This window comes from Rattus norvegicus, chromosome 1 (genome assembly GCF_021556685.1).
Source record: "Rattus norvegicus strain SHRSP/BbbUtx chromosome 1, alternate assembly SHRSP_T2T, whole genome shotgun sequence".
Classification (NCBI taxonomy): Eukaryota; Metazoa; Chordata; class Mammalia; order Rodentia; family Muridae; genus Rattus; species Rattus norvegicus.
Genome location: NC_141534.1, coordinates 95,496,100 through 95,514,479, shown reverse-complemented (window position 1 = coordinate 95,514,479; position 18,380 = coordinate 95,496,100). Strand labels below are relative to the sequence as shown.

At 52.4% G+C, this 18,380-nt stretch overlaps 1 protein-coding gene across 3 annotated transcripts in view; it reads left to right on the top strand.

Moving 5' to 3' along the window:
• Window positions 1-18,307, top strand: part of Ryr1 (ryanodine receptor 1) — a 132,380-nt gene extending 114,073 nt beyond the window's left edge. For all 3 annotated transcript variants that reach the window (XM_087570298.1, XM_087570240.1, NM_001419537.1), the window contains 16 exon segments: window positions 723-1,514; window positions 2,171-2,241; window positions 2,969-3,119; window positions 3,864-3,950; window positions 5,593-5,844; window positions 7,820-7,950; window positions 9,456-9,498; window positions 11,625-11,755; window positions 11,849-11,909; window positions 12,204-12,350; window positions 12,899-13,033; window positions 15,879-16,035; window positions 16,834-16,898; window positions 17,139-17,239; window positions 17,844-17,895; window positions 18,096-18,307. In XM_087570298.1, coding sequence (XP_087426424.1) covers window positions 723-1,514; window positions 2,171-2,241; window positions 2,969-3,119; window positions 3,864-3,950; window positions 5,593-5,844; window positions 7,820-7,950; window positions 9,456-9,498; window positions 11,625-11,755; window positions 11,849-11,909; window positions 12,204-12,350; window positions 12,899-13,033; window positions 15,879-16,035; window positions 16,834-16,898; window positions 17,139-17,239; window positions 17,844-17,895; window positions 18,096-18,191 — 2,472 coding nt within the window. In that variant the 3' untranslated portion in view covers window positions 18,192-18,307.
• The last annotated feature ends 73 nt before the right edge of the window (window positions 18,308-18,380 follow it).

Sequence of the window (18,380 nt, the reverse complement as noted above, 5' to 3'; positions counted from 1 at the left end):
GTTAGCCAATGTCTGTGAGTTTGAGGACAGCCCAGTCTATATAGTGAATAGCATACAGTGCAACACTGTATCCAAAATCATGATGGTGATAAAAATAATAGTGACAGTAATCACAATCACTGGCAGGTCTGAGTGCTCTGCCCTGGCAGAGGACCCGAGTTTGGTTTTCTGATCCACATTGGGCGGCTCACACCGTCTGAGTTGTAATTCTAGGTATAGGGGGTCTCATGCCCTCTCCAAGAATCCTAGGCCCCCTACCCTCACATGCACTCGCACAGACATACACATAATTTTATTGTTTTTCAAGATTAGTGAGTTCATCACCTGCATGTGTGAGTGTGTGTGTGTGTGTGTGTGTGTGTGTGTGTGTGTCTGTCTGTCTGTCTGTCTGTCTGTCTGTCTGGAGGCATTGAAACCCCTGGAACTGGAGTTGCAGATGGTTGTGAGCCACTCTATGGATGCTGGGAACCGAATGGAATCTTCTGGAAGAATAGCCAACGTGCTTAATCCTGAGTTATGTCTCCAGCCCTACAGATAAACGAAATTGTGGAGGGTGGTGCTGTGTACCTCTGATCCCAGCCCTCAGGAGATGGAGGCAGGGGTATCAGGAGTTTAAGGCCATCCTCTATAAGGTAGTTATAGGCTAACCTGGGCTACTTAAGTCCCAGTCTCAAAGGGGCCTGCTACCATGAACCCCACCATCCGCTTTTCCTCTTCTGCAGGTGAAGGAGTCTAAGCGCCAGTTCATCTTCGACGTGGTGAACGAGGGCGGCGAGTCCGAGAAGATGGAGCTGTTCGTGAGCTTCTGCGAGGACACGATCTTCGAGATGCAGATCGCTGCTCAGATCTCTGAGCCGGAGGGCGAGCCGGAGGAGGACGATGATGAGGGCGCTGAGGAGGCTGAGGAGGGCGCAGCGGGTCCCGACGGGTCGGGCTCTGCAGCGGCCGCAGGGGTGTGGACGTGGCTGGCGACGGCGGCGGGCCGAACGCTGCGGGGTCTGAGCTACCGGAGCCTGCGGCGACGTGTGCGGAGGCTGCGGCGGCTGACGGCGCGGGAGGCTGCCACGGCCGTGGCCGTGTTGCTCTGGGCGATGGTGGCCCGCGCGGGGGGCGCGGGCGCGGGCGCGGCGGCCGGGGTACTGCGGCTGCTCTGGGGCTCGCTGTTCGGTGGTGGGCTGGTAGACAGCGCCAAGAAGGTGACTGTGACCGAGCTCTTGGCAGGCATGCCGGACCCCACTGGCGACGAGGTGCACGGTCAGCAGCCTAGCGGCGCTGGCAGCGATGCGGAGGGCGAGGGCCAGGGTGAGGGCGAAGGGGATGCGGCTGAAGGCGTCGGAGATGAAGAGGTGGCAGCGGACCAGGCTGGCACGGGAGGTGCTGACGGGACGGTGGCCGTAGCCGATGGGAGCCCCTTCAGGCCAGAAGGAGCCGGTGGTCTCGGGGATATGGGTGACACGACACCAGTGGAGCCCCCAACGCCAGAGGGCTCGCCCATCCTCAAGAGGAAGCTGGGGGTGAGAGAGGCCTGCAAGGCTCCAGGGCATGGAGAGAGAGGAACAACCTGACAAACCCTCAAAGAAAGTCGAACAGAAAGAGAAGCTGGAAATGTTGGGAAGAGAAACATACTTGGGGGGCGGGGTGCAGCTGGAGAGGACCAAAGACCTAGAGACCAAATTAAAGGAGGGGGGAGGGGCCAGGACTAAAAATACCCACAGAGACAGTGCCAAGGACACCAGGACAACCCTCAGAGAAACGTGGCTGTAGGGAGTTAATGTGAGAGAAAGGTCCTCACACCTTGGTGCCATGACTTGCTGCCCATGGTTGTCAAGGTGATGAGAAGCCATGAGGGACCAGAGCATCCTTTGGGCAACGATGCTGACAGGAGCTTATGATTCCACAGTGGGGAGGCTGAGGTAGAAGGGTCTGAAGCTCAAGACCATCCTGGGCTACATAGGGAGAACCCACCACAGACAGACAAAATGCTCTTTGAATTCATACTGATTCTGTGAGGCAGGTGGCTTATCTCCCGAGCCTCAATTTCCAAGGAGGAGGGGATCCAGGAGAACACTTTGATTACGCAGGGGGGGAAGAAGTAAGGTCAGGGATTAACGGGCTAGAAAGATGTTGGTGAGCACCAAGAGGCTGAGGCCTATGTGTGCCCTACACTCAGGTGGACGGAGAAGAAGAGGAGCCGCAGCCAGAGCCAGAGCCGGAGCCAGAGCCTGAACCGGAAAAAGCTGAGTGAGTGTCTACGAGTGGAGCAGGGCAGACCCTTGCCTCAACCCTTCTCCTGGACTTGCGCTGGTCACTCTCTGCCCTCCACCCTCTGCCCTCCACTCTCTGCCCTCCACCCTCAGCATCATGGAGTCCATACATGAGGACTGAGGAGAGACTTCAAAGGCACCAGAGAGAGGGATGCTCCTTTTAGCTCTAGATCTCCATGCTTGTGGTTCCTTCTGACTGGAACACCTCCCCCTTGTCCTACATGTGAAACTATTTTGATGGGGTGGGGTAATCTTAGATGATCAGAAGAGCAGCAAGTTGAAGGCCTCCCTGGACCAGGGCAAGTTCTAGACCATCCTAGGCAACTTACTGAGATGAGATCTCAGAAAGAAAAAGATTCATCTCAGAGGTAGAGCATTTGCCCAGCATGCTCAGGGCCCAGCTTTAATCCCTACTGCTGCAAACCAGAAACGTTTTATGTTGCTTTCTTTTCAGTGCTGGGGATAAGACCCAGGGCAGATGCTCATGCTAGACAAGTGCTCTACCACTGAGCCCTGCCCTCACCCACACTACTCACCTCTGTTTAACAGAGTTTGTGTGGCCAAGGTCCATGGTTGTCTCATCATCCTGAGTACCATCTAGACCTGGCCTGGTGTGGGATGGCCCACAAATGAGTGACTATGAATGAATGAATGAATGAATGAATGAATGAATGAATTGTTCAAGCCTTGTCTGTGCCCTACAGTACCGAGAATGGAGAGAAGGAAGTCCCTGAGCCGCCTCCGGAGCCCCCCAAGAAGGCACCTCCTCCACCCCCTCCAAAGAAGGAGGAAGCTGGAGGTGCAGGCCTGGAAGAATTCTGGGGTGAACTGGAAGTGCAGAGGGTGAAATTCTTGGTGAGGACCCTGCAGGGGCACACTTGAGCTTTCTTCTCTTGTGAGAGCCACCTCTCCACGAGCTCGTCTCACAGAGGAACTCTCTAAGAGGGGGCAGAGCTGTCCCCAGGCACAGCTGGGAGGTCTGAACCCATCTCCTCACGGAGGGTGTCTGGGAGACAGCATCCTGCCTCTTTCCCCGGGCCAGTCCTGACTAGAGTTGGGGCGGAGGGAGACGGGTTGAATGGAAGGTGGTTCAGAGGAATTGTGGGAGGAACAGGGAGAGGAGATATGGGGAGGCAAAGAAGTCTACCCCTGCTCCCGGTATAGCAGATGGTGTAGCATGGTGGGAATATGGACTCCAGTCTACCTGGACTCAAATCCCAGGTATGGGATTGGAGTGTGGCTCTGTGGCAGAAAGCTTGCCTGCCGTGAGGGTTCGGATTCCATCTAGAGGATCCCTCCTCTCAAATGACCCGTTTGCAGATCCTTGGCTCTGTGGCCTTGAGGAAGAACAACACCTCTCTGAGCCTCAGTTTCTTCTCTTGTAAAGGGCAGACACAGCAGCAGCCCTTACCCTTACCTAGGGCTGGACTGAGAGCCAAGCATGTCCATGCATATGAAATTCTCAGCCGAAGCCTTGGTTTCCAGCAAGCACTCCACGAGTAGGAGGTTGTGGGGAGCTATTTGAGGATCATGTTGCTAAATAGCGAGATTCGGCCAGAGATGAGGCCGCGCTGTGATCTCTCTTCTCTCTCCTTCTAGAACTACTTGTCGAGGAACTTCTACACGCTGCGATTCCTGGCCCTCTTCCTGGCATTTGCCATCAACTTTATCTTATTGTTTTATAAGGTGTCTATCCTGTGGCAACAGGGCCCAGGGTGGTGGGAGGATCTATCCCATGGCAACAGGCCATGGGGCAGGGGGTGCAGGGGGTGGGGAGGAGGGCAGGGGGGCAGATCTCATCCAGCTATGAGGTGGGAGGCTCAGCACAACTCAGGTGGCTTAGGCCCTTCAGGGAGGGAATGGCGTTCCAGACTCAGCCTTCTTAGGGGAGTTCAGCCTAGACGGCTGGTGCTGACTTGGGGGCCCTGTGGAGCCGAGTGGAAGTGGCTGAGCCCATGTGGGACAGGTGTCTGAGCACATTCGAGAGTTAGTGCAAGGCACAGAGCTGGTTCCTCTGCCAGCTTTGGCACCTGCCAGTCCCCTCAGAGCACCCAGGGATGCGGCCATTTCAGAGCAGCTAGGGAGAGGTACGTGGAGGAGAAAGTGGGTAGTTCCCAGAACAGAGAGAGGGGGCGAGGAGCCGAACCTCCTGAAGCTAGAGTGGGGTTCATGTTCTTGCCAGGGGCTTAGATAACAACGCAGAGGCTGGCTAGAGACAGATGGCGGTGAGCAAAGGCTTTCTCCCTCTCTGCCTCTGTCTCCTGATCCTCAAAATGGGATCAAAATAACATTTACGTCTGAGACTTCTGAAACTTAAAAAGAGGGAAGCAGGGTCAGGGACGGTAGTACACCCTGAATCCCAACACTTGGAAGGCAGAGGCACAGGGGTCTCAGGCCTATGACACAGTCAGGCTTTATCTCAAGCAGTGAGATGGATACAAGAGGATCAAGAGCTCAAGGTCATTCTTGGCTACACAGAGTTTGAGGTCAGTGTGGGCCGCATGAGCCCCACACATAAATAAATAAATAAATAAATAAATAAATAAATAATAAATAAATAAATAAATAAATAAATAAATAATAAAATGTGCAACAGTTCCCTCGAGGCCTGGTGTGGTGGTAGCACATATTCGTAGCCTCAGTACTTGGGAAGCTGTCACAGAAGAGCACCTAGTTTGAGGCCAGCCTGGGCTACATAGCAAATCTCAGGCAAGCCTATGCTATCAAGATACTATGTTGAGGGGTTGGGGATTTAGCTCAGTGGTAGAGCGCTTGCCTAGCAAGCGCAGGGCCCTGGGTTCGGTCCTCAGCTCCGGGGGGGGGGGGGATACTATGTTGAAAGAAATGCTGATGGGGATGGTGATGAACACCTTTAATCCCAGCACTCAAAAAACAGAAACAGGGGCTGGAGAGATGGCTCAGTGGTTAAGAGCACCCGACTACTCTTCCAGAGGTCCTGAGTTCAATTCCCAGCAACCACATGGTGGCTCACATCCATCTGTAATGGGATCTGATGCCCTCTTCTGGTGTCTCTGAGGACAGCTACAGTGTACTTATATATAATAAATGAATAAATCTTAAAAAAAAAAAAAAAGAAAGAAAACAGAGACAGACGGATCTCCCTGAGTTTAGGTCTAGCCTGGACTACACAGTGTGTTCCAGGTCTGCCAGGGCTACATAGTGAGACCCAGTCTCAAAAGGGAGAAGCAAGGAAGGAGGGCGAGAAAACAAAAGAAAGTCATATAAATGCTCCCTGCTTGTGAGTTCTGGAATAACAGGCCAGGTGCCACCAGGTCCCCTTTCTGATTTGCCTTTGACCTCATTTCAGGTTTCAGACTCTCCGCCAGGGGAGGATGACATAGAAGGTTCCGGAGCTGGGGACATGTCAGGGGCAGGGTCTGGTGATGGCTCTGGCTGGGGCTCCAGAGCCAGCGAGGAGGTAGAGGGTGATGAAGATGAGAACATGGTGTACTACTTCCTGGAGGAGAGCACCGGCTACATGGAACCTGCCCTGAGGTGCTTGAGCCTGCTGCATACCCTGGTGGCCTTTCTCTGCATCATTGGCTACAACTGTCTCAAGGTGGGACATGACCTGTGACTGTAGCCCTGGGGCTATGGAGGATGCTTGCAAGGAGAACCTAGGACAGTGGTTGGGATAGGAGGCTTTAGCTTGGGTATAATTAGTAGCCAATAGAGCAACCAATAGGATCCTGGCAAAGGTGCCAACCAACAAGGATGCTTTTGCAAAGGGAGCTAATGCAGACCCCAGTGGGCAGGCTAAGCCTCTGCTCTTGCAGAGGACCAGAGTTCAGTTCCTAGCACCCACGTCAGGCTGCTCATGCAGCCTGTAATTTCAGCTCCAGGGGATCTTATGCCCTCTTCTGGCCTCTAAAAGTACTGCACCCATGTGCACATGCACACAGACATACACATAATTTAAACTAATAAAAAAAATCTCTCTTTAAAAGATCTCTGCAGGGGCTGGGGATTTAGCTCAGTGGTAGAGCGCTTACCTAGGAAGCGCAAGGCCCTGGGTTCGGTCCCCAGCTCCGAAAAAAAGAACCAAAAAAATCTCTGCAAAGGGGCTCCGTTATTTAGAACATGTGCTCCTTTTGCAGAGGACCAGGGTTCAGTTCCCAGCACCCATGCAGAATGGCTCACAAATGGCTGACTTCAGCTGCAGGGGTTTGGGGGGTCTGATGTGTTACTCTGACCTCTATGGTCACCTACATACACATAATAGCATGCATGCATTCACACAGACACATATATACACACTTAAAAAGACTTTTTTTAAAATTTTCTTCTTCTTCTTCTTCTTCTTCTTCTTCTTCTTCTTCTTCTTCTTCTTCTTCTTCTTCTTCTTCTTTTTTTTTTTTTTTTTGGAGCTGGGGACCGAACCCAGGGCCTTGCGCTCGCTAGGCAAGCACTCTACCGCTGAGCTAAATCCCCAACCCCTTGACTTTTTTTTTTTTTAGTATAAAAAGATCTCTGAGAAGCTGGGCCCATACCAGGGCACTCTGTAATTCCAGGGAGCAGGAGGATATTGAGTTCTGGGCTAGCCTGGGCTACAGAGGTAGATCCTGTCTCCAAAACAAGAGGGATACTGACATACAAGCCCTCACCCCTAGTTAGGTAGCTGTTGACAATTGATGGGAAAACACATTTCTTCAGGAGCGTGGTCTGGGGTAGCTGGCCCACATCCATTTGCCCATGAAAAACACTAATTGGACTCCTAGGTTATATTTAAAAATAAAATAAAACGGGGCTGGGGATTTAGCTCAGTGGTAGAGCACTTACCTAGGAAGCACAAGGCCCTGGGTTTGGTCCCCAGCTCCGAAAAAAAGAACCAAAAAATAAATAAATAAATAAATAAAACAAAGAGGACAAGGCTGGCATGGTGGCACACACCTTCAGTCTCAGCACTCAAGAGGCAGAGCCAGGCAGATCTCTGCAAGTTCCAGGCCAGCCTGGTCTAAATAAAAGATCTGTCTCTTGCCTGGGCTGTCTCTGGGGTCTCAGATGTGACAGGGGAGTGGGTTCTGATATATATATCAGATATGCCCAGGGTTTGTCATGGCCCCCAAGGCGTGTCTTAGGCATCTGTTGGGTCTGGAAGTTTGTGTACATCTTGTGGCTTTTTCTGAGTTAACACAGCTCTTCGGTTTATAGTTCTGCATGCCATGTCTGCAGCTTACCCTTCCTTCCATGGCTTCCACCTGCCTCTGTCTTCTGTACCTTATGAACCAACTTGACACCCTCCTCTGGAGCCCCACCTGCAGCAGAAAACTGGGGTGCCCTCGGCTGGCCCTTTTCCTAATAGTGCCTCCCACCTTTGCCTGCACCTCCACACCCCCCTGCCACCGTCTGCCTGCACCTCCCCAGCCACCCCGACCCTCTACCAGCACCTCTATCTTTCTACCCTGCAGGCTGAGACAGCTCCTCTGGTGTCATTCACCAGCTACAGGCAGGTCCCATGGCTTCTGCAAAGACCACAGTCTCTCTCCCCACATAACTAATGTCATCCCTCACCCCTGTTTCCCCCCAATCCCTAGGTGCCCCTTGTGATCTTTAAGAGGGAGAAGGAGCTGGCCCGGAAGCTGGAGTTCGATGGTCTCTACATTACAGAGCAGCCAGAGGATGATGATGTGAAGGGACAGTGGGATCGCCTGGTGCTCAACACACCGTAAGTGCCCAGCTCAGGGTGGCAGAGGGGGCAGGGCTAGGTGTCCGCTCCAGTCCAGGCATGGACTTCCAAAGAGCAAGGCTCTTGTGGCTGTGGCTGGGCTTGTTCTCTCTAAGCCTGGTCATCATCCCCATCCAGTGGACACATTCAAGTTCCTTGGGGTGTGGGATTAGTGTGACAACTCCATGAGTAAACTACTTCCTGCCTACCGTGAGGACCTGATACAGACCCTCAGCAAAAAATAAAAATCTGGGTGTAGCTGCTAGGTGCATGGAGTCCCAGACTAGGAGGCAAAGGTAGAAGGATCCATGGGGCCTTCTGACTATCCACAGTTAGGGTCTCCACTGCTGTGAACAGACACCATGACCAAGGCAACTCTTGAAAGGACAGCATTTAATCAGGGATGGCTTACAGGTTCAGAGGTTCAGTCCATCATCATCGAGGTGGGAGCCTGGCAGTGTTCAGGCAGGCATGGTGCTGGAGGAACTGAGTTCTACATCTTGTTCTAAAAGCAAACAGAAGGCTGACTTCTGGGCAGCTAGGATGAGGGTCTTAAAGCCCACCCCAAAAATGATGCACTCCCTCCAACAAAGCCACACCCACTCCAACAAGGCCACACCTCCTAATAGTGCCACTCCCTGAGCCAAGCATATTCAAACCACCACACTGACCAACTAGTCTAACCAATTGGTAACCTCGAGGTTCAACCAGAGACCCTGTCCCAAAAAGTAGTGTGGAGAGGGCTAGAGAGACAGCTCACCAGTTAAGAGCACTGAGTTCTCTTTCAGAGGACTTGGGTTTGATCCTCAACACCTATATGTGAGGTAGGGGCTCACAAACATCCTGTAACACCAGTTGCAAAAGATCTGAAACCACCACCCCCTTTTCTGGCCTCCAACACAGTGCAGGCAAAACATCCTTGCACTTGAAATAATAAGTGATTTTTTTTTTTTTTAGTGTTAAATGGAGTCTAGAGCCAGGTGTGATCGATCACGCTAGCATTTCAGCACCTGTGAGCTCAAGGCAGGAGGATAATTTGAGTGCAGGGGTTAAAGTGATCCTGTACTGGCCTGGCCCCTGGCCTCTGATCCTTCCCACATGTCTTAGTCACCGTTCTGTCGCTGTGATGAGACGCCATCACAGCAGTTCTTATAAAAGAAAGCATTTAATTAAGGGTCTGCTTACAGTTTCAGAGGATTAGTTTGTTATCATGGTGGGGAGCATGGCGGCACACAGACAGGCATGATATTGGAGAAGTAGCTGAGAGCTGCATCTTGATCCCTAGGAAGGGGGGGTAGAGACAGACAGACAGACAGAGACAGAGAAAGACTAAGCCTGGTGTGGGCTCTGGAAACCTCAAAGTGTGGCACCTCCTCTGATAAGGCTATACCTCTTAATCCTTCCCTGACAGCTCCAGGACTGAGCATGCAAATACATGAGCCTCGGTGTCAGCCTCATTCAAACAACCACAGCGCCCTAACCTCCCCACACTTCTCTCTTGACAGGTCTTTCCCCAGCAACTACTGGGACAAGTTTGTCAAGCGGAAGGTGAGAGGACCGAGTGTGGAGGGGAGGGCTCCTAGGCTGAGTCCCCTGCTGCCAGTAGACCACCCCTGGCCTTGCCAAGTGTTTATTTTGTATGGGACCCTGAGCGAGGGGCAGTGTTCCTCGGAAGAGTTTCCCCTGGGGAACGTGGGCACAGTGATCATAGTTTCTTCTTAAAAGAGATGCCTGTAAAGGGCCCAGGGTAAGGACTCAGTCTGTAGGCGTATGTGAGAGGAGATGAGCGGTGATGTGGTAAGGGCAGTTAAGAACTGTATCTTAGTCAAGCGTGGTGGTGCGTGCCTTTTATCCCAGCACTTGGGGGGCAGAGGCAGGCAGATATCAGAGTTCGGGGTCAGCCTGGTTTACAGTGTGAACTCCAGGCCAGCCAGGTCTACACAGAGCAAACCTGTCTCTAAATGTCTCTTACAGGATCTGAAGATATTGCTTGGTTGGTAGAGTGAGTGGGTGGGTGGATGGATTGGTGGATGGATGATGGATGGGTGGGTGGATGGATGGATGGGTGGGTGGATGGATGAATGGATGGATGGGTGAGTGGGTGGGTGGATGGATGGATGGATGGGTGGGTGGATGGATGGATGGGTGGGTGGATGGATGGATGGATGGGTGGGTGGGTGTGTGGGTGAATGGATGAGTGGGTAGATAGGTGGATGGACGGATGGATGGGTGGGTGGATGGATGAATGGATGGATGGGTGAGTGGGTGGGTGGATGGATGGATGGGTAGGTGGATGGATGGATGGATGGAGAGATGGCTTTGTAGCTGGACTTTAGTTGCTTTGTGGGTTCTTTTTTCTTCCACCCTTCTCTACCCTTTCAACCCCCTAACAACAGATAGGAGGGGGAAAAGGAGAGCGGGGGGGGGGGGGAGGCGCAATGATATCGCTAGACTACTTCCTGCTGATAAGAGGCATCAAGTTCCTTGGGGCGAGTTTGACCTTCACTGTCAGGATATCTGATTTCTTCTTCTTCTTTCTTCTTTGGACCTAACTACTTAACAAACAGTAACCAACCAGCAGCACACCTCCTGGGGGCCCTAGCATTTATACACCCTCTGAAAAGTCACACAATCGTAGAAACTCTCTGCAGCTGGCAAAATCACGCCTCTGCTAGAGCACGAGGTAAATCATAGTCAGCCGCCCTGGACAGTCTGAAGCAGCCCCACACCTGGGATTAACACAAAAACACGTTCCCATAATATTTCTGTGTTTTTAAAAGAAATCAAAGCTCCAAAACTGTCCCTACATGGCTTAGTAGTCAAGAGGGCTTTCTGCTCTTCCAGAACCCAGATCCAGGGGCTCTTATACGCTTTCTGGATGTGATGGGCACCGACCCCTGGTGCATACAAGCACACAGGCAAGCACACATGTAACTAAATAAATAATAAATCTTGAAGGAAGGAAACCCAAACGAGAACTTGGCAATACATCTTTGAAATGTAACAAAGGCTGCCGTAATGGCCCAGCGGTTAAGAGCGCTGGCTGCTCTTTCCAGAGCACCCACATGGTGGCTCACAACCACCTGTAACCCCAGCTCTGATGTATGAGATGCCCTCTTACAGCCTCTATGGGCACTGCACACACAGAGCGACACATATGTAAACCATTAAAATAACTAAATGGCCAGGTGTTGTGGCGTTGTGGCTTTTATCCCAGCACTTGGAAGGCAGATAACAATAGATCTCAATGAATCTGAGGCTAACTCGGTCTATAGAGTGAATCCAGGTTCAAAAAAAAAAAAAAAAGCATAAAAACTCTGAGTATCAGTGTGGAAGTGCAGGAAAGTGTGCGTGCTGGCCAGGAAAGGTTGCTGTTCTGTTGGAGTGGCCCTCAGAGTGACCAGGAGGCCAGTGGGGCTGGAATGGTAAGTGAACGGAGAGGAGCACCAAGTTGCTGTAGAGGACAGGGGGCCCAGTTACACAGCCTCATTCTGCCTCTCCAAACAATAGTCTCCTCATTAATTTGGTAACCGCATCTGCCAGATGTTAGACCTTATCTGAAGAAATCAGGCAAAATGCCCCCTCTATTTCTTATGTAGAATTGTGTGTCCCTAGAAACCCTATACAGGCAATGTCTCCTTCCCCCGACTCCAGCCTGGCACTCTCTCCTGCAGGTTCTGGACAAACACGGGGACATCTTCGGGCGGGAGCGGATTGCAGAGCTGCTGGGCATGGATCTGGCCTCTCTGGAGATCACAGCCCACAATGAGCGCAAACCTGACCCTCCACCAGGCCTGCTGACATGGTGAGAGGGCCACCTCTGCCAGAGGCAGGCCAGGGGACACGGCTAGTGCCTTGACACCCAGGCATTTGCCTGTCTCCCTTCCTGTCCCCACAGGATCATGTCCATCGATGTCAAATACCAGATCTGGAAGTTTGGAGTCATCTTCACAGACAACGTGAGGGGGGCTGTGGAAGGAGAGGGTTGCAGCAGTCTGAATGAGGGAACAGCTCATGCAAAGCCCCTAGAGTAGGAATGTGCCCAGGACTCCTGGACCCCAGAAAGATTCCTAAGCCCCGAATCCCCTCTCCTCAGAACATCCTTGCCATCTTTGTGGGTCTTCCGTAGCTGACCTGCTCCCTGGCCCCCTCCTGCTCTGGAGCAGATAGATACTCCCCTAGGCAGAGAGTGCACCTGCCCTTGCTCTGAGACGTCATTCCACGTTTCCTGACCCTGACCATTTTATACTCAGTCTTTCCTGTATCTGGGCTGGTACATGGTGATGTCCCTCCTGGGCCACTACAATAACTTCTTCTTCGCTGCCCACCTCTTGGATATCGCCATGGGAGTCAAGACGCTGCGCACCATCCTTTCATCCGTCACTCACAACGGAAAGCAGGTATGGAGAGGACCTGGCAGGGACCTGCGTGGAGACCTGGGAGTGGCAGAGGAGAGGGGTGGTGATCAAGAGATCCTGGGGAAGTGGGCGTGATGGCTGTGTTTGTGGGAACAAGGAAGTGAGGGCGGAGTCATCTTTGAGGGGTGGGGCAAAGAGGCATCTTGGAGTGGTGGGCCTCCCTGGGAGGGGAGGGGCTTGCCGAGGGGCAGAGGCATGGTAATTCGAAAAGGTCTGAGCCACGGTTAGAGCATTCTTTGGTTTGTTCTTGTGCTCTGTGGGGAGGTTATTTCAGATGCTCCAGTCTATGTAGTCCTGAGTGTCCTGGAACTCACTATTTAGACCAGGCTGGCCTCGGACTCACAGAGATCTACCTGCCTCTGCCTCCCGACTGTTGGGATTAAAGGTGTGCCCTACCACAATAGGCCTAGAGCATTCTGGGAGAGGGAGAGCCAAGCAGCTGGAGCGTGGAAAAGGCTCCAGAATCCAGAGGGGATTGAGGCCCCTGTGTAGAAGGAGCGTAGTGCTGACGAGTGCCCACCTGTCCCCAGCTGGTGATGACAGTAGGGCTCCTGGCTGTAGTGGTCTACTTGTATACGGTGGTGGCCTTCAACTTCTTCCGCAAGTTCTACAACAAGAGCGAAGATGAGGACGAGCCTGACATGAAGTGTGACGACATGATGACGGTGAGCCCCTCCCCCATGCCGGTTGTTGGCAAGTTACTAAGTGTCTTCCTTAGGGTTACTGTTGCTGTGATGAAACAGTAAAGCAGCTTGAGGAGGAAAGGGTTTGTTTCACAGTTCCGTCTAACAAAGCTTATTCCCCAAAACATTGAGGGCCACGACTCAAGCAGGGCAGGAACCTGGAGGCAAGAGCTGGTGCAGAAGTCATGGAGGGGTGCTGCTTACTGGCTTGCTCCTCATGGCTTGCTCAACCTGCTCTCTTATGGAACCAAGGACCACCAGCCCACAGGTGGCCCCATCCACAATGGGCTGAGCCCTCCCCCATCAATTACTACTTAAGAAAGTGCAAGAGAGAGAAAGAGAGAGAGAGAGAGAGAGAGAAGAGGAAGAAGAAGAAGAAGAAGAAGAAGAAGAAGAAGAAGAAGAAGAAGAAGAAGAAGAAGAAGAAGAAGAAGAAGAAGAAGAAAGCAGCAGCAGCAGCAGCTGGGTGTGGTGGCATGTGCATTAAACCCAGCACTCAGGAGGCAGAGGCAAGTGGATCTCTGTGAGTTCCTCACCAGTCAGGGCTACACAGTGAGCCATCGTCTCAAAACCAAAGCGCCCTCAGATGGTTGGTTATGTGGCTGTAGCCCAGTGGCGGAGCTGTGACCTAGCAGGATCATCCACAGCAGCCATAAGCCTTACTGTTGGAAAGGCAAGGAGCTTTCTGTAGTCCCTGAGCTGGGTGACTTGGAGCAAACAAGTGGCCTATGCCCTCTGGCCAGGCCACCTGGGACTTCACAGAGCTATCACAGGAAGACCCAAAGGGAATGGTGGTGGCCCACACCTTTAATCTCAGCTCTTGGGGAGGCAGAGGAAGGCAAATGGATCTCAGAGTTCCAGGCCAGCCTGAGTTCCATGACAGCCAGGGCTTCACAGAGAAACCCTGGCTTGGAACTACCCTCCACCCCCACCCCCAACAAAATAAAACAAAACCAAAAAACAGAGAAGATCTGGCCCTACCTGAGTCTAATCACAGTCCTTATTGCTTCTGATTTTTGGCATCCTGGTCCTTTTTCAGTTCCTCTAGGACCACATGTTTCCTTCCACTTCTGGTCCTCTGCGTTGACCTTTCTCTGCCCTGTACCAGGCTTAACAGCCACACCCCTTCGCCTGACATTTTACCTTTCAAATTAAATGCTGCCTCCTACAGGAAGCCCTCTTTGACCATTGGGCCCCAGGGCTGCATAAACCACATAACTGGTCCCTGCCTCATCTCCCTCCCTGTCTTTGTTTACGTAGCTTCTTTCTGCAGCCCCACCAAACTTAATTTCAGTTCCTCATGAAAGCAAGAAAAAAAAAAAACCAGTCTCCCCCCCCTCTCTCAACCTCTCAACATACATGGCGTTTTGCTTACATGTATGTCTGAGCGACAGACCGTTATAATCACATGGGGTCTGGGAATTGAACCTGGGTCCTTTGGTAGAGCAGCCAGTATTCTTAACACCGGATCTGACTCTCTAGCCTCCTATCTCTCAAAATAAAATAACTTTGGTATATGTGTGATACGGGGAGCCCAGGGCCCTACCACAAACTCAGCCCCCCAGATGTATCCTCTGCTCCCCGTTGGTGGCATTGCCTGGAGCACTCTCTCCCATCATCTGTTCTCGTAGCACCTTCCTTGGATTCCAGCGTAGAAACTTCCCCCTCCTGCATGAAGCCATTCTGGTTGCTGCTATGAGGCTAGGCCAGACGCAGTCTGGAGCTTGTGAGGGTTCCTGCACTTTCTCCTGCTCACAGTGATGACAGTGTTCCTCCCTGTCCCAGCCTGACCCCAGTCCTTGTCACCTCACGCTAACTTTCTGGGCCTTCCAATTCTCAGTGTAGCCAAGGGTGACCCTGACTTCTGATCCTCCCACCTCTACCTGAGATGACCGCCAGGGGCCACCATCCTGTTTCAGGTGATGCTGGGATCACATCCAGGGCCTCGTGCATACCAGACTACCTGGTGCAACTGGGGCCACCTCCAGCTCTGACCCTTGTGTTAGTTCTGCCCAGTGTGCCCAACAGAGGCAACAAGAAGACAGGGATTGTTCTGACCCTAATCTAGAATATAGTCCATCGTGGTGGCAAGAGCATGAGACGGCGGTCACTTGGAATCCCTGATCAGGAAGCAGAGTGAGAGGGGTGCCTTTGTAGAGAGAATCTCTTCCGTACTGTGTGGGAACACCATCTGTCAATAAAGAGCCGATGACCTACTAGCTGAGGCAGGAAGTAGGAGGTGGGAGTTCCAGCAGGGGGAGAGGATCTCTGGGATAGCATCAGGTGCAGGAGGAGATTCTCCTGGAACTCTGAGGAGACAGACGCCTGAAACCAAGGAGAGGGAACCAGCCATGTGGTACTCAGAATAGAGTAAACGGGTTAAATAAGCTATGAGCTAGACAGGGAGCAGGCACGAGCTTATGGCCTAGGCATTCGTTCACAGCTAAGTCTCAGAATTGTTATTATTTTGGGAACTGGGGCACAGGTGGAAAACCTTACAGTTACTTTTCCTTTTTTATTCATTCTGGGGCCCCAAACCCACACTGGGGCCACACTCAGGCCCAGTCTTCCCATCTCAATAACCCGATCTAGAAACTTCCTCATGAATGTGCCCAGGAGTGTGTCTCCTAGTGGAGTCCCGATCCTGTCCAGTTGATGATCTGAACTGTCACCAGCCCGTGCCTTCCTGTGACAGCCGTGACACTCCCCCAGCTGTGAGAGGCAGGGCCCAGGGCTCTCCATCACCGCTTTGTCTCCAGGCCCGCCTAGTCCAGGCTTCTGGTAGGTGCTGTGGCTGTTGACTGAGTGACCCACCTCTCCTCCCCAGTGCTACCTGTTCCACATGTATGTGGGCGTCCGGGCCGGTGGTGGCATCGGGGACGAGATCGAGGACCCGGCTGGTGATGAATATGAACTGTACCGGGTCGTCTTCGACATCACCTTTTTCTTCTTCGTCATTGTCATCCTACTGGCTATCATCCAGGGTCAGTGCTGGCTGGGTGTGTGGTGGGAGGGGTGCATAGTGCCCAGAGTCTGCCTAGCTCCCTGGCTTAGCCTCTCCTTACTGTGAGACCTTGGGCATTGGTCTCTCTGGGCATCAGTTTTCCATCTGAAAAATGGAGGTGTCGAAGCAAGGCACAAGGCTGGGCAGTGGAGGCGCACACCTTTAATCCCAGCACTCAGGAGGCGGAGGCGGAGGCGGAGGCGGAGGCGGAGGAGGCAGAGGAGGCAGAGGAGGCAGAGACTGGTGGTTCTCTGAGTTTGAGGCCAGCCTGGTGTGCAAGAGTGAGTTCTAGGATGGCCAGGGCTACACAAAGAAACCCTGTCTTGAAACATAAAAACAAACAAACAAACAAACAAACAACAACAACCAAAAAAAATGGGCACAGTGACACATGCACTTGGGAAGCTGAGGCCAAGGGCCTTCCAGAAGCTTAAGGCTAACCTGGTCTCTGTTCCAGACCAGCCAAAGCTACATAGGGAAAAAATAATTAGGGTGTTACTGGTACTAACCTCAGAGACTGCCAGAAAGATTAAGCTGTACTTGCTTTGAAGTGTCTGTGGATACTAAGTACTCTGTCTGTAGATACTAAGTACTCTGTGGATACTAAGTACTCTGTCTGTGGATACTAAGTACTCTGTCTGTGGATACTAAGTACTCAACGAATACCTGCTTCTATTCTGCTTGGGAAGTGCCCTAAAAGTAAGAAACCCACGTAAGGAAAGCAAGGCCCAGAGGTACTCAGCGTACCTGGGTTTTGACCTATGTCTTGCCACCCCAGGTCTGATTATTGATGCTTTCGGGGAGCTCCGAGACCAACAAGAGCAAGTGAAGGAAGACATGGAGGTGCGTCACGTCCAAGAGTGGATCTAAGGAATTATGGGATACATAGGGACAAACTAACTGGGGATATTACTGGTACTAACTTCAGAGCCCGGAAGATTAAGGCAAGTACTCAATAGACAGCTGCTTCTGTTCTGCTTGGAAAGTGTGGTGAGGTTAGGAACCGCATGGGAGCAAGGCGAGACCCAGAGGTACTGGGTGTCATGGAGCCTTGACTCTGACGACATCATTCACTGTCCTCAGACCAAGTGCTTCATCTGTGGGATAGGCAGTGACTACTTCGACACGACCCCACATGGGTTTGAGACCCACACTCTGGAAGAGCACAACCTAGCCAATTACATGTGAGTACGGGAAGTGATGGGTGGTCAGAGGGTGGGAGTAAGCCTGCGGCTAGCCAGGGCTACTGAGCCTGGGCCAGTTACAGAAAGGGATGTGGGTATCCCTGTGGGTGGGATTTTAGAGTCAGGAAGTTATCACTGTGGCTCAGTGATAAATGAACCCCCCAGTGAGAAGCTGGGGGCATTGTTCATTTCAGAAGAAATGAACTGCACAGCTCGGTGGTAGAGCCCCTGCCTAGAACCCCCCAGTGAGGGGCTGGGGGTGTGGCTCAGTGGTAGAGCCCCTGCCTAGAATCCCCCAGTGGTGGGCTAGGGGCGTGGCTCAGTGGTAGAGCCCCTGCCTAGAATCCCCCAGTGAGGGACTGGGGGCGTGGCTCAGATCTAGATCCCCTGCCTAGAATCCCCCAGTGAGGGGCTGGGGGCGTGGCTCAGTGGTAGAGCCCCTCCCTACAATCCCCCAATGAGGGGCTGGGGGCGTGGCTCAGTGGTAGAATTTCTACCTAGCATGTACTGAGCTCTGGGTTTCATCTTTAACACCAGAAAATAAAACTCAACCTCAATATCAAGTGTGGGTCTCACCTTCCTCCTGTGGTTCTCTGTCCCTCAGGTTTTTCCTGATGTATTTGATAAATAAGGATGAGACAGAGCACACCGGTCAGGTAAGAGGTACTAATGAGGGACCAGTAGGGGACATGGCTCAAGCTATTCCGGCAGGCTGTTCTCTAGTTACCCTCATGTACCCAGCAAACTAGTCTTCAGAGAGGACACTAGTCTTCAGAGAGGACGATCAGCAGGCAGCAGAGAATCCTTTGAGGCATGTGAAGATGTGACCAAGAGCCCCTTATCCTCTCAACCCTAGGAGTCATATGTCTGGAAGATGTACCAGGAGAGGTGCTGGGACTTCTTCCCTGCTGGAGACTGTTTCCGAAAGCAGTATGAGGACCAGCTTGGCTGAGGTCTGCAGCTGGCCCTCCCCCACCTCAAGTGCCTTCTCCCACTGCAAGCTCCTCCCCAGGCAGCTGGGGACAGGTGATCCTGAACTAGACCAATAAAGCCTCTGCTACACCCCCAGCCTCATTGTGTGGGGTCATTTAAATCTGGGGGGGGCGGGTGGGAGGGGGGCTAGGCATCCAGAAATCTCTCC